Consider the following 24,707-nt stretch of genomic DNA (forward strand, 5'->3'; position numbering starts at 1 on the left):
TTGACTGCAATTTTGCACTATCAACACCTTCTCTTCACTATGCATTGCCTGTTTGTGAATCAGCTGCCTCATCTTCAGCATTATCTCTCTGGTTCTTGTCTGCCTGCAAATTAATTTAAACTCTTCTGAACAACTCTAGTCAACCTGCTTGCAAAGATGATGGGTTTAGGTGTAACCCATCCCTTTTGAACAGGTCATACTTTCCCCAGAAGAAATCCCAATGATCCATGAATCTGAACCCCTGCCCCTTGCACCAGTTCCTCAGCCACGCGTTCACCTGCCAAATCATCCTATTCCTACCCACACTGCTGCGTGGCACAGGCAGCAATCCAGAGATTACTACCATGTAGGTCCTTTTCCTCAGCTTTCTACCTAGCTCCCTAAACTCTTTCGTCAGGACCTCCTCACCTTGTCCAGCTTTGTCATTGGTGCCAATACGCATCAAGTTTTCTGCATCACCCTCACCTCTGTGGATGCCCTGGACTCAATCTGTGACCTCCCTGATCCTGACACCAAGGAGGCAACTACCATCCGGATATCTGTATCGTCCACAGGACCTCAGTCTGTTCCTCTGACTAGGGAATCTCCTATCAATTCTACAGTCCTCTTCACCTCTCTGATCTCCTGAGCCTCCTAGGCCTTGGGCAGTGCCAAGCTAATGATTCTGAGATAATATTTTATCTGGAGTCTCTCAGTTGAGTAAGGATGCAGAGTGTTGTGTTAGACATAACACTCAAAAACTAACTCAGTGAATCTATTTCTGCCTCAAGGATCCCTTCCATATTAACAATTTCTTAAATAAGGGAGTTCCTCCTGCCAATAGCTGAACTAGTTTATGGTAGGACATTGGTTTGATCTGCGATATGTGTTGTGCATCCGTACTGTTGAAAGAAACCAACTTACTGCTTTAGTTCCAAGAGATGTGAGGGAGCCAAAAGTTATAATGCAGTTGTGTACTGCTACCTACTGGTGAAATTTGGAAGCTTACTGCATTCACATTTGCATTCCCACTTAAAGAAGAGAGACATTTGGAAAGTTATTGGGACATCATCTGATGCTACAGGTTTTATATGTAACAAAAATGCCTTCAATCACTTTATGCAGCAAACCCGCTTGACAGCAAGAGCAGTAAAATTGCTGGGTGAAGGAAATCCTTTGCCACAAGTGTGTGCCACATGGGTTCTGCCTGAAGTTATTTAACTATTCATGAAGGGTTTCTTTGATACTTGCAATTCAATGAATTGCATTAATCTGAAGTCTTTAAATGAAATTAAAATTTCACTGGAAGCCACGTGGAGACAGGGCTTGTTCTTAAAATTTAGCTCATGTTTCCCACTCTATCTTCTGCAACAAAGCCAAAATTCAATAATGCAGTAGTAAACTTCCCTGATTTTTTTCAATATCTGAAATATTTTTTCTTTCCCCTCCAGGATCTGGTTATCCCTTTGAAAGCCAGCATTCATTCATGACTTACTAACCCTATTAATTATCATGTATGGGCCAGAGGGCATAAAATAATATATTACAGTAGATGAGGTTTTATAATCTAGTTTTTCATGGTTAGCATTTCTAATGATGTAATTTTTTAATAATATAATTTCAGAATTTTAACTGAATTTCAATTCTATAGCTGTCATGTTGGAATTGGAACTTCAGTCTTCTGTATTGTTAGTAGTAGTTCAGGCCACTAGACTACCAGTACAGTTATTTAACTCCATACGCCACCAACTCCCTCATGGTCTAACAAAAGTGTTCTTATAAGCCATTTTCATTATGTGGACACAAGAGACTGCATATTTGATTTCAATATATTTATAAGAATTTTTTTTCAGTACCTTAGTGTATTCCCCCAGTGAATACTCAGATGAATCTCTCATAACAGCAGACTATTTGTTATAGGAGCAGAGTTAGGCCATTTGGCCCATTGAGCCTGCTTCACCATTTCATCATGGCTGATCCATTTTCCCTCTCAGCCCCAGTCTCCCGCCTTCTCCCCATATCCCTTCATGCCCTGACCATTCAAGATTCTATCAAGCTCTGCCTTAGATGTATCCAATTACTTTAACTCCACAGCCGCCCGTGACAACAAGTTCCACAAATTCACCACTCTCTGGCTAAAGAAATTTCTTTTCATCTCCGTTCTAAAAGGACCTTCCTGTAGTCTGAGGCTGGGTCATCAGACCCTAGACTCTACCACCATAGGAAATATCCACTCCGTATCTACCCTATCGAGGCCTTTCAACATTCAATAGGTTTCAATTGGGCCATCTTCATTCTTCTGAATTCTGGTAAATACAGGTTCAGATCCATTAAATGCTCTTCACGTGACATTTAACTATCTTAATGCTTTTTGCAGAATTGATGGTTTCAGGAATAGAACTAAGTCAAAACAAGATGAGCCGATATCGTTCATTCTTTTCTCTAATGGTCATTCAACAGTTCTTGTTTTTAAAATGTACTCATTTACATTAATATAGAATAATTGAATAAATTTTCCTTCTGTTCCAGACAGCTGATCAAAGATGTTATCTTTGCTCAAAATGCTATGACTGCAGAGGTCATTCTTACTAATTACAATGACCAAAATTTAATATGAAAATACTACAAAAACCGAGTTACACTTTGCACAAGTTTTCTGTAATAAGTTGTGAATATCAGATGTGTTTAAAGTTCAGCATGTTTTCCCATACATCTTAGATTTGATAAAAATTGTTCAAGGTAAATGCCATCCACTGAATAATTTGGTCTTACCGATGTGAAATCAGTATTGGTGTGAAACAGTTTAGTCAAACACTGTTTTTCCTTTCTAGAACAAACACGAGGAAATCTGCAGATGCTGGAAATTCAAACAACAACACACACAAAATGCTGGTAGAACACCGCAGGCCAGGCAGCATCTATAGGGAGAAGCGCTGTCTACATTTCGGGCCAAGACCCTTCGTCAGGACTAACCGAAAGGAAAGATAGTAAGAGATTTGAAAGTAGTGGCGGGAGGGGGAAATGCGAAATGATAGGAGAAGACCGGAGGGGGTGGGATGAAGCTAAGAGCTGGAAAGGTGATTGACGAAAGTGATACAGAGCTGGAGAAGGGAAGGGATCATGGGACAGGAGGCCTGAGGAGAAAGAAAGGAGGCGGGGGAGCACCAGAGGGAGATGGAGAACAGGCAAACAACCTGATTTCTCTAACTTCCGTTAATGCCCCTCCTCCCCTTCTTACCCCATCCCTGACATATTTAGTAGTTTGCCTGTTCTCCATCTCCCTCTGGTGCTCCCCCCCACCCTCCTTTCTTTCTCCTGAGGCCTCCTGTCCCATGATCCTTTACCTTCCCCAGCTCTGTATCACTTTCGCCAGTCACTTTTCCAGCTCTTAGCTTCATCCCACCCCCTCCGCTCTTCTCCTATCATTTCGCATTTCTCCCTCCCCCCACTACTTTCAAATCTCTTACTATCTTTCCTTTCGGTTAGTCTTGACGAAGGGTCTCGGCCCGAAACGTCGACAGTGCTTCTCCCTATAGATGCTGCCTGGCCTGCTGTGTTCCACCAGCATTTTGTGTTGTGTTGTTTTTTTCTTTCTATTTGTTTTTTACAATATTCTCATCAGTGTCACATTGGGAATATAGACAAAAGCTAGTAGATTATACTGCAAGTATAAGTATTGGAAATCCTCAGTAAGTAGGTGGAATATATTAAGAGAAAAGATTGATTAAGAGAAGGGAAAAAAATTTTTAAGGTTGAAAATAAAATATTTTACAGTCTATTTTTCAAGACTTGGGAAAGGAATTTCACAATGACAAAGACTTTCCAAAGGTGTTCAGTTACTTTTCTGTCCAAAAGCAACAATTAATGCTATATATGCGTCTTTACTTAATCATGCATATTTGTTTTTTTAGTCGGAGGAAAACCATTCCTGATCATCTCTTGTTTTTCTCATCGATGGATCTTTGGTTGGATTGGCTGCCGTTGGCATGGGTGGTCAGGGTTTTTCTTTGGATGTGGCAGTCTAATTACAATAACTGTTGTAAGTCTGGACAGATATCTAAAAATTTGTCATTTACGGTATGGTAAGTGCCATACAAATTTAGATTTGTGCAAATTTAGTTTTCTGCAGCAGCCTCTGCAACAGCTGTTGTTAAGTTTAAAATTTTTGTTTTTCAGGTGTTTGGTTTCAGAGACGTCACGCCTTCGTGTGTTTGGGTTTCATCTGGCTCTATGCTGTATTTTGGGCCACTATACCCCTTGTTGGATGGGGAGAATATGTTCCTGAGCCTTTTGGTACATCATGCACTCTGAACTGGTGGCTTGCACAGGCCTCTGTGAATGGGCAGGTCTTCATACTGAGCATACTGTTTTTTTGTCTTGTGATTCCAACAGCCATAATAGTATTTTCCTATGTAAAGATCATAAGCAAAGTGAAATCATCTGCCAAAGAGGTTGCACATTTTGATTCAAGAGTTCAAGGAAACCACCTACTGGAAATTAAACTTACAAAGGTAACTCTGTATTTTTTAAAATTAATTATCTATCATCTGTGTTTAAGAACAAACAAAAAATTCACCCCATCTCGTGCTGCAACATGAGGCTGCTTAGCAAGATAAAAGCCCATGGAATTACAGGGAAGTTACTAGCGTGGGCGGAGCATAGGCTGGTCGGCAGAAAACAGAGAGTGGGAACAAAGGGATCCTATTCTGGCTGGCTGCCGATTACCAGTGGAGTTCCACAGGGGTCGGTGTTGGGACTGCTGATTTTTAAGATGTATGTCAATGATTTGGACAACGGTATTAATGGAGTTATGGCTAAATGTGGAAGCGGGTAGGGTTGAGGAAGCAGAGAGCCTGCAGAAAGACTTAGATAGTTTAGGGGAATGGGCAAAGAAATGGCAAATTAATTACAGTGTTGCAAAGTGTATGGTCATGTGTTTTGGTGAAAGAAATAAACGGGCAGACTAGTATTTAGATGGGGAGAGAATTCAAAATGCAGAGATGCAAAGGGACTTGGGAGCCCTTGTGCAAGATACCCTAAAGATTGACCTCCAGGCTGAGTCGGTTGTAAAGAAAGTGAATGCAATGTTGGCACTCTAGAGGTACAGAATATAAGAGCAGGGATGTGATGTTGATGTTGAGGCTCTATAAGGCACTCGTGAGACCACACAGTGTATTGTGTGCAGTTTTGGGCGCCTTATTTTAGAAAGGATATACTGACATTGGAGAGGGTTCAGAGAAGATTCACGAGAATCATTCCAGGAATGAAAGGGTTACCGTATGAGGAATGTCTGGCAGCTCTTGGACTGTATTCCCTGGAGTTCAGGAGAATGAGGGGGGATTTCATAGAAACATTCCAAATGTTAAAAGGCCTGAACAGATTCGACAGACAGGCAGACACACTTTGTTGATCCCGAGTGAAATTGGGTTTTGTTACAGTCGCACCAACCAAATGTAGAAATACAGCAATATAAAACCATAAATAATTAAATAATAATAAGTAAATAAGTGGAAATAATTCCGGGACCAGCCTATTGGCTCAGGGTGTCTGACACTCTGAGGGAGGAGTTGTAAAGTTTGATGGCCACAGGTAGGAATGACTTCCTATGACGCTCAGTGTTGCATCTCAGTGGAATGAGTCTCTGGTTGAACGTACTCCTGTGCCTAACCAGTACATTATGGAGTGGATGGGAGTCATTGTCCAAGATGGCATGCAACTTGGACAGCATCCTCTTTCCAGACACCACTGTCAGAGAGTCCGGTTCCACCCCCACAACATCAAGATATGGCAAAGTTATTTTCCATGGTAGGGGATTTTAGGACAAGAGGGCACGACTTCAGAACTGAAATGCGGAGAAATTACTTTAGTCAGAGGGTGGTAAATCTGAGGAATTTGTTGCCAGGAATGGCTGCGGAGGCCAACTCATTGGGTGTATTTAAGGAAGAGATAGATAGGTTCTTGATTAGCCAGGGTATGGGGTGAAATCAGGGGAGTGGGGATGACTGGAAGAATTGGATCAGCCCATGATTGAATGGCGGAGTAGACTCCATAGGGCGAATGGCTTACTTCTGCTCCTATATCTTATAGTTTTATGGTCCAAACTTTAGTGGGAATGTTTTGCATGACTTCATATATTATTCAAATCAGATTCAGAATCAGAATCAGGTCATAAACCATGGAATTCTGTTTAGCAGTATAGTTTTAGGAATCAGATTGAAAAAAAAAGAATGATATTGTTAGGAAATTCTGATCATTCAAGGAGCATGCATTGATTAATTGATGTTAATGCACCTGCCTGTAGGTGGACAGCCTTCTCTATGCTTACATGGAAAAAACTTGGAAGTTCCGGGAAGATTCTGGGCTCTAATCACCTTAGATTTCTCCCTCTGTAAATAGACATAGAGACAAAACATTTCTTAATAATTCTTTTCATTGTAATATTTGTTTATTAAAATACAAGCTAGATTTTTTTCTGATAGCGTTCTTCTGTTTTCAGATTTTTTTTGATATGTTTCAATGTTTGGTATTGACTAGGACAGGAAATGGGGCGAGGAGTTGGCACGATTCCCTATGAAGGAGTAGGAATAACCTTCAGCAGCTCACACCTTGGCACATCATGAAGAGAAAACATAGTGGTTCTAATCAGTAGGCTCTTCTTGCCAATTCATCCACACATAGCCATGTCAGGAACTCTGTCTTGTTCCAATACAATATTCCCTAAGTATCATAAAGGTGGAAAAATAGCACGTGAAACCTGCTGGCACAATCTTCCCCCCTTCCTTCCTTTCCAGTCTTGGCCCAAAAGATCGACTGTTTATTCATTTCCATAGATATTGCCTGACCTGCTGAGTTCCTCCAGCATTTTGTGTGAGTTTCTAAGTATGACCACAAACCTAGTTTGAGACTTAAAGGCAACTTTGTGAAAGTCCTGCAAATATTCTTCAATTTGTGGAGTATTATTTTCAATTAAAATACCGATTGTTGAATTAAAAAAGTTTATGAAATCATAGAGCAATACTGCATGAGTACAGGCCCTTCAGCCCAACGAGTCAATGCAGACCGTGATGCCCAGCCAGCTGGTCCCAATTTCCACTATTTAGCCCAGGTTCCTCCAAACCCCATCCATCTAAGTACCTGTCCAAGTGCTTCCTTAACGACATTTGTACCTGCCTCAACCATTTCTTCTGGCAGATCATCCCATGTACTTGCCATTCTCTGCATGAAAAAGTTGCCCCTCATGTCTCTTTAAAATCTGTCCCCTCTCACCCTAAATCTATTCCCCCTAATTTTGGAGTCTTGAGGAAAAGGCTGTTACCATCAAAGTAAAAGCTTGTGCATATAAAGTCACCAAGAGTAGTGGGACACTGGAAGACTGGGAAAACTTTAGAAAGCAACAAAGAGCCACTAAGTGAGCAGTAAAGAAAGGGAAAATAGAGTATCAAATTAAACTAGCACAAAATATAAAAAATAGATAGTAAAAGTTTTTATAATTATATGCAGCAGAAAAGGATGGCTAAAGTGAATGTAGATCCGTTGGAGATTGAGAAAAGTGTAATTGATATTGGGTAATGAGGAAATGACTGATGATTATTTTGTGTTGGTCTTCACGATGGAGGATGCAATTAACATGTCGAAAAGAGATGATATGGATGCGATGGGAGGTGAGGACCTCGATACAATAGTGATAAAGAGATAGTGCTGAGAAAACTTGTGGGCCTAAAGATAGATAATTCCCCTGGTCCTGATAGAATGCATCCCAGGGTAGTGAAAGAAATGGCAAAGGTTATAGTAGAGGCTTTGGTGATAATTTACCAAAATTCTCTGAACTCTGGGCAGGACCCGGCAGATTGGGAGATAGTGAATGTCATGCCACTGTTCAAAAAAGGATGTAGGTAAAAGGCAGGTAACTATAGGCCAGTTAGTTTAACATCTGTAATTGGGAAAATGCTTGAAGCTATCATTAAAGAAGAAATAGTGAGGCATCTGGAAAGAAATGGATCCATCAGGCAAGTGCAGCACGGATTCAGCAAAGGCAGGTCCTGTTTGACAAATTTACTGGAGTTCTTTCAGGATATAATGAGTGCAGTGGATAGAGGGGAACAGATGGATGTTACTTACTTGGATTTCCAATGTTCATTAAGGAGCCACATGAAAGACCTATCTATAAGATAAGGATGCACGGAGTAGGGGGTGATGTACTAGCATGGTTAGAGGATTTGTTAACCAATAGAAAGCAGAGAGTTAGGATATAAGGGTGTTTCTCTGGTTGGCAATCAGAGGTGAGTGGTGTGCTTCAGGGGTTGGTGCTGAGACTGCAACTATTCACGATATACAATAACAATCTGGAAAAGGGGACCATGTAGCGTATCTAAGTCTGCTGATGACACTGAATTGAGTGGGAAAGCAAATTGTGCAGAGGATACGGAGAGTCTGCAGAGAGATATGGATAGGTTAAGTGAGTAGGCAAGGATCTGGCCGATGGAGTACAATGCTGGTAAATATGAGGTCATCCACTTAGGATCAGATTATTATTTAAATGGTAAAAAGTTGCAACATGCTACTGTGCAGAAGGCCTTGGGAGTGCTTGTTCATGAATTGCGAAAGGTTGGTTTGCAGGTCCAGAAGGCTATCAAGAAGGCAAATGGAATGTTGGCCTTCATTGCTAGAGAGATTGAATTTAAGATCAGGGAGGTTATGCTGTAACTATACAGGCTACCGATGAGGCCGTATCTGGAGTACTGTGTGCAGTTCTGGTCTCCATACTTGAAGAAGGAAATACTGGCATTGAAGGCAGTACAAAGGAGGTTCACCAGGTTGATTCCAGAGATGAGGGGTTGAGACTATGAGGAGAGATTGAGTCGCCTGGGACTGTACTCAATGGAGTTCACAAGAATAAGAGGAGATCTCATAGAATCATATAAAATTATGAAAGGGATAGATAATACAGAGGCAGGAAAGTTGTTTCCACTGATTGGTGAGACTAGAACTAGGGAGCATAGCCTCAAGATCTGGGGGAGTAAATTTATGACAGAAATGAGGATGAACTGCTTTTCCCAAAGAGTGGTAAATCTGTGGAATTCTCTGTTTAATGAAGTAGTGGAGGCTACCTTAGGAAATATATTTAAGACAAGGTTAGATAGAATTTTGCATAATAAGGGAATTAAGGGTTATGCAGAAAAGGCAGGTAGGTGGAGATGAGTCCATGGTCAGATCAACCATGATCTTCTTGAATGGCAGAGCAGGCTTGTCGGGCCAGTTGGCCTACTCAGGCTCCTATTCCTCATGTTCTGAAGTCCTTTCTGCACTCTTTCTAGTTTAACCATGTTTTTGCTATACAGAATGACCAATCCTATATTTGATATAGGTAGAGCAAGGGATGAGGTCCTGCAGATATGAATATACAGAGTTAGGTCAAAAGATAAGAACCAGGATCTCAGGGGTGTAATCCCTGTATTACTCCCAGTTCTGCATGCTAGCAAGGTCAGAAATGGAAGCATAGCCCAGAGGAATTTGTGGCTAAGGAGCTGGTGCAAGGGAAAGGGTTCTTCGACCAGTAGGATCTCTTAGGTAATACTTGAATCAGAGAGGGGCAGGGTAATTTAGTACTACACTGGAGAGTTTAAACTAGATTGGGAAGGATTGGGATTTTGGTCAGGACCAAGTTATAGGATAACCCTGAAGCCAGCAAGAGCACATCTAGTAACCAGGATAGGCAGAGACAAGGAAACACAGAGAAAGGAATACCAGTTTAAACTGCATTTATTTGAATGCATGTACCGGTAATTTAACTGGTAGGCAGACAAGCTGAGAGTGTCGATTGGCTCTGAGGACTGGGATGACAGAAATGTGGCTGAGAGAAGGGTAGGACTGGCTCCGAATTCAAGGATGCAGATGTTACTGATATGACTGAGATACAGCTAGGCGAGAAGAGGGTGTCACCTTTTTGATCAGGGAGGATATTAGAAATGATGTTAGAGACATAGAACAAACAGAACAGAAACAGAACCCTTGGTCCAGCTAGTCCATACCGACTTGTTATTTATCCTCGTCCCATCAACCACCACTGGACCGTAACCCTCCATACACCATGTGTTAAGCTGTACCATTTTGGTGTGGCATGCCTTGCACCAGACCGTGTGCACCGTTGCTGGGATACTCCATTTAGGGATGCGACTCATGGTGCTTGGATAACCCAGTAGCCAGCAGGAGCAAGATTGAACACAGTAAAGCAGGGAAAGAAATACTCATTTAAACTGCATGTATCTGAGTGCAGGAAATTTGGGCCAACAGTCCTGTTTCTGTTCTGCAGTGCCCTGACAACATTGTTGATTATATGTACCGATATGTTACTTTAAGAGTGATATAGAACAGCAGGAATTTGATTTTAATTTCCATTAAGTACAAACATATTGATACCAACTGTATTGTGGCATTGTATAATGTATTGCTTGTTTAGATGTAGTTTATAATTAATATAACATGAAGGCCTTTATACAGGTCTAATTTCTATAGCAGCTGACGTCCTCCAGTATACTCTCTGAATCATGAAAGTATAATTTTTGTCAGTCATACTAAATCAATTAAAATCAGTAAGCAGTTCTAATATGTGTAGTTAAAGCAGAAGGAAGATTTTCACATTTATATGCCTGATAATTCACACTATAGGATTTTAAAAGTAGGTCTGCAAATTGAAGAATTTGCTATTTTCCATGCCTTTCATATAATCAAAGGGAGCTCTTTCTTCATTAGGTTTTCAAATGTCATTAAAGCTCACCATATTGATGTATAAAGAGCCCAACTACCTTGGCTTTTCAACATGGAAGCTCTGCAAATGTAACTCACACATTCAACTGCACTTGCAGGGACTGCATGATCGAAAATACCTGAAGATACCCGGACCAGATGAACTGCACCCAAAGATTCTGAAAGTGGTAGTGTTAGAGATTGTGGTGGCATTAGAAATGATCTTTCAAAAATAATTGGATTCTGGCATGGTGCCAGAGGTCTGGAATATTGCAAATGTCACTCCACTCTTTAAGAAAGGAGGAAGGCAGCAGAAAGGAAATTATAGACCAGATAGCCTGTCCTAAGTGGTTGGGAAGATGTTAGAGTCAATTGTTAAGGATGAGCTGATGGAGTACTTGGTGGCACCAGACAATATAGTACAAAGTCAGTATGGTTTCCTTCAGCCTGACAAGCCTGTTGGAATTCTTTGAGGAGATTACAAGTAGGATAGATAAAGGGGATATAGTGGATGTTGTATATTTAGACTTACAGAAGGCCTTTGACAAGGTGCCACACGTGAGGCTGCTTACCAAGTTAAGAGCCCATGGTATTACAGGAAAGTTACTAACATGGTTAGAGCATTGGCTGATTGGTAGGAGGTAGTGAGTGGGAATAACAGGATCCTTTTCTGGTTGGCTGCCAGTGACTAGTGGTGTTCCACAGGGGTCAGTGTTGTGACCACTTCTTTTTGTGTTGTATATAAATGATTTAGATGATGGAATAGATGGCTTTGTTGCCAAATTTGCAGATGATTGGTTGGTTGAAGATTGGTGGAGGGACAGGTAGTGTTGAGGAAACAGGCAGGATGCAGAAGGACTTAGACAGATTAGGAGAATGGGCAAGCAAGTGGCAAATGAAACACAATGTTGGAAAATGCATGGTCATGCACTTTGGTAGTAGAAATAAATGTGCGGACTATTTTCTAAACTGGTAGAAAATCCAAAAATCTGAGATGCAAAGGGACTTGGGAGAACACTCCAAAGGTTAACTTAGAGGCTGAGTTGGTGGTGAGGAAGGCAAATGCCATGTTAGCATTCATTTCAAGAGGGCTAGAATACAAGAGCAAGGATGTGATGCTGAGACTTTATTAGGCACTGGTGAAGTCTCAGCTTGAGTATTTTGAACAGTTTTGGGCCCCTGATCTTAGAAAAGATGTGCTGGCATGTGCTGGAGAGGGTTCAGAGGAGGTTCACAAGAATGATTCCAGGAATGAAAGGTATATCATACAAGGAACATTTGATGTTTCTCCGTCAGTACTCGCTGGAATTCAGAAGGATGAGGGAGGATCTCATTGAAACCGTTCATATGTTGAAAGGCCTAGACAGATTCGATGTGGAAAGGATGTTTCCAACGGTGGGAGAGTCTAGGACAAGAGGGCACAACCCTCAGGATAGAGGGGCGTCCTTTCAAAACAGAGATGCGGAGAAATTTCATTAGCCAAAAGGTGGTAAATTTGTGGAACTTGTTGCCACAAGCAGCTGTGGAGGCCAGGTCATTGGGTGTAGGTTCTTGACTGGACATGGCATGAAAGGTTACGGGGAGAAGGCTGTAAACTGGGGTTGAGGAGGAGAAGAGAAAAGGATCAGCCATGACTGAATGGCGGAGTAGACTCGAAGAGCCAGATGGCCAGTTCTCCTCCTATGTCTTATGCTCACAGTCTTATGGAAAAGCCATGGATCAGAGTTCAAGGTCCAAGCAAGGTGCAGATGCTAGAAATCCAAACCTAAGCCATAAATATCTTGAGATACTCAGCAGGCCAGGCTTCACCATTGGAAAGGGAAACAGTGCTAATATTTCAGGTTGAAATATCATCAAATGTCTATTTGTTGTCTCATAGAAATAGAAATGTCCTGTCAAATCTCTGGACCAGCCAGGTCCAAATTCACAGAGTCTGATATTATTCCCATTAAGTATTGCAAATTTTGTATGCAGTGAGATTTTGATTTAATAAACATGTTTGTTTTATTTTCATATTAGGTAGCAATGTTAATATGCGCAGGGTTCTTGATTGCTTGGATTCCGTATGCAGTTGTATCGATCTGGTCGGCGTTTGGAAGTCCTGACTCCGTGCCAATTAAAGCTTCTTTGGTACCAACTCTATTTGCAAAGTCAGCAGCAATGTATAATCCCATCATATATCAAGTCATTGACTGTCGATGTAGCTATGAGAGAATCTGCGGCTGCCTCCGATCGTCACATCCAAAGACATCGGACAGGAATACATGGTAAATATTGTGGTGATAGAATAACATTTGGATTTATTGGGCTGAGCTTTACATCTCTGATCAATGGTGGTGTTGATGAGGCATGGTTACCATATTCAGTGCTGTACCTGGTGTTACTTTTATTGTTAACTCCATCATGATAACTGCAGTTATGTCCCTGAATTTAGAGCTAGGTTGTATGATATTCCTTATGCACTTACAGTAGGTTATATGAAATTCCTTGTAAGAGGAATAAAATTAATTCAAGTATGTAATTTAAGCCATGCAGCAGTATAGTAGCATGGTGGTTAATGTAACACAATTGCACCACCAATCAGGGTTCAATTCCTTTCACCATCTCTAAGCTGCTTATGGGTTTCTTCCACGTTTTCCGGTTTCTTCGCACATTCCAAATATGTACGGTTAGGGTCAGTAAGTTGTGGGCATGCCATGTTGGTGCTAGAAGTGTCGTAACACTGTGGATTGCCCTGCAAAAATCTTGCTAATTTGATTTGACATGAACGATACAATTCACTGCATGCTTCACTGTTTTGATATATTGTACCTGTGACAAAGAAAGCTGATCTATATAACCATATAACAATTACAGCACGGAAACAAGCCATCTCAGCCCTTCTAGTCCATGCCGAATGCTTACACTCACCTGTCCCATTGACCTGCACTCAGCCATAACACTCCATTCCTTTCCTGTCCATATACCTATCCAATTTTTACTTTAAATGATAATACCGAACCTGCCTCTACCACTTCTACTGGACGCTCATTCCACACAGCTACCACTCTCTGAGTAAAGAAATTCCCCCTCGTGTTACCCTTAAACTTTTGCCCCCTAACTCTCAAATCATGTCCTCTGTGAATCTCCCCTACTCTCAATGGAAAAAGCCTATCCATGTCAACTCTATCTATCTCCCTCATTATTTTAAATACCTCTATCAAGCCCTCCCTCAACCTTCTATGCTCCAAAGAATAAAGACCTAACTTGTTCAACCTTTCCCTGTAACTTAGGTGCTGAAACCCAGGTAACATTCTAGTAAATCTCCTCTGTACTCTCTCTATTTTATTGATATCTTTCCTATAATTCGGTGACCAGAACTGTACACAATACTCCAAATTCAGCCTTACCAATGCCTTGTACAATTTTAACATTACATCCCAACTACTATACTTTAGCTTTAGTTTTTTCCATGAATGATTTAATTAGGCCATTAGAATTATATAGTTTAATATTTCTAATCAAAACATGCATACTAAAAATAAATATGCATACAAACTTTGCATGTAATATAGTTACTTTTAAGTAGGTACATAACTATGTAACTATGAGGAAATGATTTTGAATCCATTATATTTTTCTGATGGAGGATCTTGACCCAAAGTGTTGACTGTTCACTCTTTTCCATCGATGCTGCCTGGCCTGCTGATTTCCTCCAGCCTTTTGTGTGTGTTGTTCTGGATTTCCAGCATCGACAAATTTTTCTCGTGTTTGATATTTTCTTTCCTTTGAATCCAGTGTGAAGTGTATAAATTATTTTTGTTTTCAGCTCTGGAGCAAGCCATATATATAGCTGACCATGTGAAAAACACTAAATCTCAAGATTAACACCAACAACTTTTAATGATTTTACTTCCAGCTTGTTAAAGGTCATAGGGACACTGAGGATGCTTGAATTGAAAAGGTAGATCAGGTGATAACGTTGGTATCTGAGGGATGAAGGTATTTTCCCCAACATCACTTAGTCATTATTGCAGTCTTACTTACATGTGGCAGCAAGGTTTGAACTGATAATCCAATGCTGTTACATAGTGTAACCCTCTGGTTCGGCTAGCGACATTAATCTAGGGGAAGACAGCCTCCAGGCCGGCCAAACTGGAGAAATCTTGTTTGGGTGGATACTGTGTGATGTGTTCCGTTGTTACAAATCAGTACTACGTAATAACAAACAGTACACAATGTGCAATTAAACGACTGTGCTTTATAATTCTTAATTTGAGTATAGGGTTAGTAAAGAAACAAAGAAAGAAAAAGGGCCCATTCTCATGAAACAGTCTAATGCTCAACGATGGAGCTCACGATTCCATCCATTTGTTCCTTGTCAACCTCCTCTGAACATCACCGGCCCTCGGACCCTCGCTCCACCCACTCTGTCCGGCGGTCTACCAACTCTATCCATTTGCGTCTTCTCTCCCCTCCTCTCACCAACAAAAGACTGCGAATCCCTTTTGTCAGCCCCACAAGAAAGAAACAGCATGGCTCTCATTAGATGGCGCACATTCCAAAGCCCCCGTTATCTCCAATCATAACCCAAACACTGCTGCTACAGAAAGACCATTACATTAGCAGCGAAACATTGCAGAGAGGCCATTACATTAGCAGTGAAACCTTACAGCGTGTTACAATAGTATAGGTAGATCTAAGTTTTTGAGGGCGGCACAGACACAGTTAGCACATTTGCTTTCCCTGTAACCAAGTGTGTTTTCCTCCCACATTCCAAAACCGTAGTTAGGTTTAGTGTTCAAATGTTCGGGGCATGCTACGTTGGCACCAGAAGTGAGTCAACACTTATGGACTGCCCCCAGCACAACCCTTACTGATTTGATTTGATGCAAAAAATGCATTTCACTGTATGTTTCGATGTACACGTGACAAATAAATCTTTTATGACTAGAAATACTTATGTTAGTTTGCCACCAGGTGGTGATAGAGAGCTTTGAAATTCTCCACAGCCTCCTCAATGCCCGTCACACTGTCAAAAGAAGTATATTTACAGGTTGGCCAGGGGCTTCCAAAGATGATCTTTATTCATAGCATGCATTGCATGTTTTTTTTTGTGCTAAAGTTGTTCTTTCACGCAACATTTTAAAATCAGTGTTGAGTGAAATAATGGGAAAACAGTTTACATCAGATCATGAAGTGAGGTAACAATTTGGCCTAAAGATATTGCAAAATTCCTGTTGGGTCTGAAGTTTAGTTTTCCCATTTCCAAATTTGAAGCAAACTCTCTCAGAGATTAATTTATTATTGAGTCTGTAACCTTGCAATATTGGACTAAAAGCTTAAGTGGCTGCTTTGTGAGATGTTGTGCATTCATCCTAGTCAGTAAGTTTACAATCTTTTAAAATGTTTGCCTTAGACATTCCCCGAACAATGTTACATCTTGGTCTACATGTATGTCAAACTAGCAATATCAAGATAGTTTAAAAGCTAACCCCTGTTGAAGCAATGCCTGATGGTGACCTTACCAACGCAATCTTGCTTTGTTTTTGAGCTTTAGCCAAGAGTAGATAAATAAGGAAAATTTAACTCATTCTGCTAGAAGCCTCCAAAAAAAGAGAGAAGGTCCCGAGGAAGGATCTTGGCCTGAAATGTCGACTGTTTTATTCATTGCATCGATGCTGCCTGACCTGCTGAGTTCCTCCAGCACGTTGTGTGTGTTGCTTTGGATTTCCAGCATCTGTTTAAAAAATATCCTTGGTCATTTTAAGCAGCCTCCGTAATAGGATCTGAGGTATTTCTTTTGTATCTCGCTGAATTTGGCTCTTCCTCTTGGATAAATTCTTCAAACTGATTCGAGTAGCCTGCAATGCACAATGTACTTGATGCACGGTGTTTCAGGTTCCCTTTGTTGTTCAAGAAGACCAAAGTATTTAAGTCAGATCCAACCAAATATTTAGAACCTCAAATGTGAATCTGAAACATTATCTTAAACTTTCAGTGGAGAAAATTAAAATTGGACAGACCCCTTTTGGGATATGGCTATCCCCCATGGGGGTTCTAGAGAAACTAGGAGTGTACTGCACATCCTTTTTACATGAAAAATTTCAGACTTCTAGGTTGTTTCATTACTGAGCTACACGTGGGGTGCACGGAATTTTATATATATCCTTAGGTTATCACTATGTCTCTTGAGCAATCTTAGGTACTTGGAAAATAAACTGCAATCAATTTCACCTCATGCTTTTGGAGATATTTTTATTTTAAGTTTAAAATACACTGCCAAACAGACCCTTATGACCCACCAAGCTGTGCCACCTAGCAACCCACTGATTTAAACCTAGCCTGATCACAGGACCATTTACGATGACCAATTAGACTACTGTACTAACCAATACATCTTTAGACTTTGGGAGGAAACCAGAACACCCATATGAAACTCACGAGAAGAATATACAAAATTTCTTACGGGGACATAGGAATTGAACTCCAAACTTTGACGCCCTGGGCTGTAATAGTGTCATGCCAACTGATACAATACACTGTGCCCTATTGGAGTAATACTGCACAGATATTGTTTTGTGATGTGATGCCGGGTTTGGAAGGGCCAGCAGGAAAATGCTGATCCTTACTGATGGCAGCAAGAAGCCTTTCAGAGATAGGAAGGTATAGTTTGAGAGTAACACACACAAAATGCTGCAGAAACTCAGCAGGTCAGGCAGCATATGTAGAAAGGTATTTAAGAGTAAAGGATTCAAGCTGAGATCCCTCGTCAGGTATCAGCATGAAGCATCAACTTTTTATTCCTTTCCATAGCTTCTGCCTGACCTGCCAAGTTCCTCCAGCATTTTGTGAGTGATGCTCTGGATTTCCAGCAACTGTCGAATCCCTTGTGTTTGTGGGTATGGTTTGAGGTTGCCTGTGAAGTAAGCAGCAGGAGTATGGTGTAGCAATCATCAATTCAATATTGAGAAGATATTATTGAACTAAACAGAGTAGAAAAGGTAGTCCAGTTTCCTCCCACATTCCAAAGACCTATGGTTAGGTTTAGTAAGTTTTGGACATGCTAGGTCGACTTGATACAAATGACATATTTTACTGTGTGTTTCAACATCTTGATTTACACGTGGCGAATAAGGCTGATCTTTAAAAGAAGTGGTGGATTAGTTCTCTCCATGATTCTCTTCTTCCTTCCCTGCAGGATAAGGTGTTACCTTATGGACATCCAAAACAAAAACTAATTGAAATAAAAACAAGGGAGATGGGAATAATGAACCTAACTTGGTGTTTACTTGAAGTGAGGTGTGCACGTATCACCTGGTAGTGTCATGACATATGCAAATCACTTATTTTTACATATAACCCATGATGAATTATTAAGCGAACAAAAATGCATAATCAAACAATACAGTATATCTACAATATTACTCAATTACTAATGAAATATTAAATACACAACACTCCTTCCTGCTTAGCTATAAACTCTAACTCAGTATAGAATGCATCCCAAAGGTATACACAGCATGCTATATAACACCTACAGCGTTGTAAATTTTGAATTGTCCCATTCAGGCCTAAAGATTTAATCACTGTGGAGACTTCCCTACTCTTACAGGTTAATGCCTTTCCAGACTCTGCTTGGCAGGTGAGACTTGTGGCTGTGAAACAATCTCAGGTTCTGAGCCCTCCTCCATGGTGGTTGTAGGAGTTGACTCTGAAACCACAGGAAGTGGTTCTAACAGCTCTGGACACTTTTCTTCCCCCTTTTTTTAATCTTTCCTCTCTATCGCTTCTCTCTTTTTCCAACTTCTTGTCTTTCTTTTTCTTGCTTTCCTTCTTCAAGTTTCTTGTGAATATCTCTGAACTGACTAATTTCTTGAGAAATTAGATTTTGTAAATTCTCTTCCATTTCCATAGCACTGTGTCATCCCCCTCTTTCTCTTTCTTTTTCTTCTTTCTAGCTTGTGCATCTTGACCTTGGCAAAGTACATTTAGTTCACTTGAGTGTTCTCTGATTAATCCTTCTATTGTTCCCTTCATGATCTGATCTTTCCTCCTGGTTTCTTCATCCACAACATCATCTGTCTTTGTATCTCCATTGACTCCTTTCTTTCTGGCCTTCCATTCATCCAGCTGGGTTTTGGTCTGTGCATCTACTTTTGCAAATTTTTTGCCTTCCACTTTATGTTCTTGTGATAACCTTAATGCACACAGATTAGATTCTGGTTCTTTATACGTAAAAAAGGCGAATACTTGCAGCTTTCCCGAAGCTCTTTGAACTGTCTTCCAGCTTAAAACGTTTTGCAAGGAAGTCCAGAATAACGTGTTTAACTTCATGCTTACTTTAGGCGAGATGCGTACTTATCACCTGGTTACATTATGATGTATGCGATTCACGTATTTTTACATATAACCCATAATGAATTATTTAAACAAAAAGGAATGCTTAACCAAGCAATATTCCTCAGATTCTACTGAAATATTAAATACACAACATGCTATGCTGGTACTGAGACCGTGGTGACATTTGGGGGCTTCCAGCACAACCCTCGCTGATTGATTTGATGCAAATGATGCCATTAACTATATGTTTTGATATTTTGATGTACATGCGACAAGTAGAGCTAATCTTCAAAAGAAGTGGCAGATTAGGAACCTCTTCTTTCCGTCCTTGCAGGATAAGAGAGGTCAGGGTTTATCATATAATTCCAGGAATAAGGAACCTGGCTTCTCAGAGGTTACAGAGACTGAGCCTACACTCTCTAGCGTTTACCAGGCTTGGCAGGGTAAATAAGGGTTCACCTGGCTGGGGACTTATGGAACCAGAGATGCGAGGAAATAGAAGGATGGTTAATCTATAGAATTACCTGCTTAAAAAGGTCAGTTTCTGATAAAATTGAAGAATAAGATCAACAGATATTTAGATATTAAAGGAATCATAAGACCTTAAGACATAGGAGCAAAATTAGGCCATTCAGCCAATTTTGTTTGCTCTGTTATTCCATCATGGTTGATCCCAGATCTCACTCAACCCCGCACCCCTCCTTTCTCACCATAACCTTTGATACCCTGACCTATCAGGAAATGATCAATTTTCGCTTTGACTATACCCAAGTCTTGATCTCTACAGCTGTCTGTGGCAGAACATTCCACAGATTCACTACTTTCTGGCTAAACAAATTCCTCCTTGCCTCAGTTCTAAAGGGTTGCCCCTCAATTTCTGTGCCCTCTACTTCTGGACACCTCCAACACAGGAAACATCCTCTCCACATCCATCTTATCTAGTCCTTTCAATATTCGGTAGGTTTCAATGAAATCCCCACGCATTCTTCTGAATTCCAGTGAGTACAGACCCAAAGCCGTCAAAAGCTCCTCATAAATTAACCTTTTCATTTCTGGAATAATACTCGTGAAACTCCTTTGGACTCTCTCCATTCTGAAATATGGAGCCCAAAACTTTTGACAATACTCCAAGTGTGGCCTGACTAATGCCTTGTAAAGCTTTGGCATTATCTCCTTGCTTTTATATTCTGTTCCCCTTGAAATAAATGCCAACATTTTTCCTTCTTTACCACAGACTCAACCTGTAAATTAAACCTCTAGGAGTCTTACATGAGGACTCCCAAGTCCCTCTGCACCTCTGATGTTTGAATTTTCACCCCATTTAGATAATGGCCTGCACTTTTGTTTCTTTTACCAAAATACGTTATCATATGTTTACCAACACTATTCCATCTGCCACTTTTTTGCCTATTCTTCCAATTTGTCTAAACCCTGCTGCAACCTCATTGCTTCCTCACCACTACCTACCCTTCCGCCTGCTTTTGTATCATCTGCAAACTTTGCTACAAAGCAGTCAGTTCCATTGTCTAAATCATTGACAAACAATGTGAAAAGTAACGGTCCCAATACTGGCCCCTGAGGAACAACACTAGTCTCTGGCAGTCAACTAGAAAAGGCCCCCTTTATACCCACTCACTGCCTCCTGCCTGTCAGCCATTCCTCTATTCATGCCAGCATTTTTCCTGTAATGCCAAGGGAATTTATCTTGTTAAACAGCCTCCTGTGTGGCACCTTATTAAATGCCTTCTGAAAATCCAAGTAAATGACATCCACTGCCTTTCCTTTGTTCATCCTGCTTCCTCATAGTTTATTTAGGTGCACTTTGACTTTTTTTTTGTTTTCCAATAAATTCATTTCGTCTATAGGTTATTCTTCGAATAAATGCTTGGAATGTTAAAATTCCAAGTGACACAACTGTGTGCTGCATCTGTAAAACTTTAACATTTTGCTGCATCTTCCTAACTTACAAACAGATCATTCCACTGCTGGAAGAATATTTAATAAAAAAAAGCCAGCAGCTGACTAAAGGCTAAAAGCTGAAATCAAATTTCTTTTACTCCATAACTTCCATAGACACCCTCTCAATTCTATTTGCCAAATTGAGTGAAATAATTAGAAGAGTTCAACAATTTTCTTGTTGCAGGTGCGTTTGCATATCCTTAGTAGCATTTGTAATGACTTCAAAATGTGCCAGGCCTTTAAATCTGTATTTGCTCATTTAATTTAGCTTCTTGGGTGAAAATGAGGCAGGATTTCTACTTAAAAGAAAATCTATGGTCATAATAATTCATTTTCTGTTCATGGATTATTTGATCTGACGTCTAGTGTCAGCTGCAGTTTGACTGTCGGCAATTCTATCTCTGAATAAAAAGACTGTGGGACTGAAGCCCCACGCAAGAAACCTAAGTACAAAAATCAAAGCTGACTTTCAGTCCAGTGATGTTAGAAGTACTGTCCTTAGAAGAAGATAACACTCAGGTAAACATCAAGCTCCTACATTCATCTCACGCCCCTCATCAGCTTCTGTAGCGATATTTGCTGTTCGCAAGATACTCCCATGCATAAGTTTGGTGCGTCACTTGAGTGTTGTTGCCTACATTGCAACAGTGGCTGAACTTGAAAGGAGCTTAAAATCAAAAGAAAACTGCGGAAGCTGTAAATGTGAAATAAGTACTGAAAAGTACTAGATCAACTGCATCACACACAAAATGCTGGAGTAACCCAGCACGTCAGCCAACATCAATGGAATAACATAAAAAGCCGTTTCAGGCCAAGACCCTTCATAGATCAACTTTGAACATTTTGGGAAATCCTGCAAAGGGATGTGAAGAAATTGTTCCTTCCTTTTTCTCCACCAGCATTTACCCTGACAAATGACTGCCTTTCGAAGATGCATTTAAAGCTATTTCACTGACAACTACACTCTCGCTTGTAGGATATCAACCCATTTTTAACTCCATGCTGCTCCGTGCTGATTGAATCTCTGCAATCAGGCCATAGTCCTCTAAGAAAGATGAATATGCCCTAAATGAAATCCCAAATAATATTTTGACAAATAACCACAGGCAGGTCCCGAACCAGGATCAGAATCAGATTCAGGTTTAATATCACTGACATACAGTACTGTGTAAAAGTCTTGGGCACATATTTAGGTCTTAGCTCGGGTGCCCAAGACTTTTGCACAGTACTGTATTTGTCAACATGGAGCAGAAAGCAAGTTTGTAAATCTGATGGGAGAAAAGTATATTGCAAATAGTGAGGGTGGAGCACTGCGGGAGGGGTGTGGGACAGGTGGCGGAGAGGGAATGCCACAGGCGGGGTGGAGGTGGCAAGGGTGCAAACACACCCAGCCCTGAGGCATCAGGCAAGGTCATTTGATTCTAAACATTTGGTCTATTGATCACTATAGAATGACCCTCTGGTGCTTCCCACTCTGTCCCCTCTCCCTTTCCCTTTTCCCAACCATGGTTCCCCTCTCCTTGCCCTCTTCCCACTCTTAGTCCGCAATAGAGACCCATATCAGAATCAGGTTTATCATCACTCACATATGTCATGAAATTTGTTTTTGTTTACAATAACACTGTTTACAGTGCACTACATAAGATTACTACAGTACTGTGTAAAAGTCTTAGACACCCTAGCTAGATATAGACTAGTGTGATGTTAGCATTCATCTGTAGGCATCTAAATAATTTTAGGTGCATTTTGGACATGTACTTGGTTAGAGAAGACATAGGGGGTAAATGGGATAGACCAGGGGTCAGCAACCTTTACCACTGAACGAGCCACTTGGACCCGTTTCCCACAGAAAAGAAAACACTGGGAGCCGCAAAACCCGTTTGACATTTAAAATGAAATAACACTGCATACAATGTTTTTTTTGCCTTTATGCTATGTATAAACAAACTGTAATGTGTTGCATTTATGAAATTGATGAACTCCTGCAGAGAAAACGAAATTACATTTCTGCATGCAACAAAAACATTTTGAACTCCGAAAAAAAGACGTTGGGTTGAAGGTTACTTTTAAGTAAAATACTCAATGTCTATTTGAGTTCTTCTTTTATTTATGAAAAACGCTGAACTTAAATTTTCCGCCAGCAGCAAACCAAAAATAACGTCAGCCAGCTGTCAACCTGAAAAATCAAAGGACTATTTCACTGAACAATGAAAAAATATGAATATTCCTAAAATAATAGGCAATTAAAATATGTATCATACTTGGTTAATGGGATTTCTGCTCCTGGACCTCAGCGCACAGCATCTGCACATCAGGGCTGTATGACGTCACCTTCATCTTTACACAGGATCGCAAGCTGTCATCTGTGAGGCGTGCACGATGTTTGTTTTTAATAAAGTTCATGTTGGAGAACACCTGCTCACATACATATGTGGATCCAAAGATCGACAGTACTCCAAGCGCATACTTTTTAATGTTTACATAAATGTCGGGGATAACATTCCATGTTTCGAACACAAGTTTGTCCGGTTTAGGGAGGTTTTCAATACCACTCCATTTGTGATTCTGAGCAAGAACGGCCTTCTGACGGGCAACATCTTCAAGGTCTGCTGTCAAGCGTCTAAACTTGGACACCCATATGTCTTTGTCGGCTATTTCGGCCAGTTCCATCTCAAGATCAGGTTTACTCACACCTGCCAATGCAGTCGTATTCAGTAGAGATGAATCGATGCTTGGGGGAGTGACCGGGAAGGATAATGTGTTTTTTTCCTCTCTGAACTCACAGAAGCGTTTCCCAAACGATGTTTGCATTGCAATGATTGCAGAATGTAAATACTCCGAACTTATCATGTCGTGACCTTGTTTGAACTCTCTCAAATTGGGGAAGTGAGACAAAGTGCCTTTCTGTCAATCTCTGGCAAGCACTGTCAACTTGCGCTCGAATGCCAAAACTCCTCCAACATGTGTAGGGCTGTACGTCCTTTCCCCTGAAGAGCTGTGTTCAGCATGTTCAGATGTGCTGTCATGTCTACCATGAAGTGTAGCTTTTCCAGCCCTTTGCTGCCCAGGAAAGTTTTCACTTCTTCCAGACACACGACAAAGCGTTTCAGCACCTCCCCTCTGGACAGCCACCGGACTTTGTTGTGCAGCAGGAGATCAGAATATGCGCTTTCCAGCTCGTCCAGTAACAAACGGAATTGACGGTGATTTGCCATTATTTTATTGACAATCTGAATGACAACATCCATTACTTCTGTGCATTCCGGAGGAAATGTTTGAGCGCACAGTGCCTCTTGGTGCAAGATGCAGTGAAAAATCAGCAGCTTTCTGTCCAGCGACTTCTGCAGTAAAGCCACAATTCCCTTGTGCGTTCCCGTCATATTCGGTGCCCCATCAGTAGCTACTGACACCAGGTGGGTAGTCTTTATTCCTTTGGCTCTTAAACAATTCAAGAGAGCCTCACAGATGTCCTCCCCCCGTGTTTGGTCTTTTAGAGGTATCAACTCAATCAGTTCATCCTGTTGCCCGGCAGAGTTTACATACCGGCAGAACAACGCTATTTGTTCAATATCACCTTTGTCTTGAGACTCGTCACAGGCAATCGAGTAGGCCACAGCTGAATTGATGACTTTAATTTGCTGTCTTGTGATGTCTTCTGCCATTTTTATGGTTCTGTCTTTGACAGTCTTTGCAGAGAGGGGCAT

General features: G+C 40.8%; 1 protein-coding gene across 1 annotated transcript in view; it reads left to right on the top strand.

Moving 5' to 3' along the window:
• The window catches only part of opn5 (opsin 5), an 81,282-nt gene that overhangs the window by 43,043 nt on the left and 13,532 nt on the right, over positions 1–24,707 (top strand). The window contains exons 4-6 of the mRNA XM_059981242.1: positions 3,891–4,061; positions 4,156–4,490; positions 12,742–12,989. Coding sequence (XP_059837225.1) covers positions 3,891–4,061; positions 4,156–4,490; positions 12,742–12,989 — 754 coding nt within the window. The remainder of the gene's footprint in view (positions 1–3,890; positions 4,062–4,155; positions 4,491–12,741; positions 12,990–24,707) is intronic.

Source organism: Hypanus sabinus, chromosome 10 (assembly GCF_030144855.1).
Source record: "Hypanus sabinus isolate sHypSab1 chromosome 10, sHypSab1.hap1, whole genome shotgun sequence".
NCBI lineage: Eukaryota > Metazoa > Chordata > Chondrichthyes > Myliobatiformes > Dasyatidae > Hypanus > Hypanus sabinus.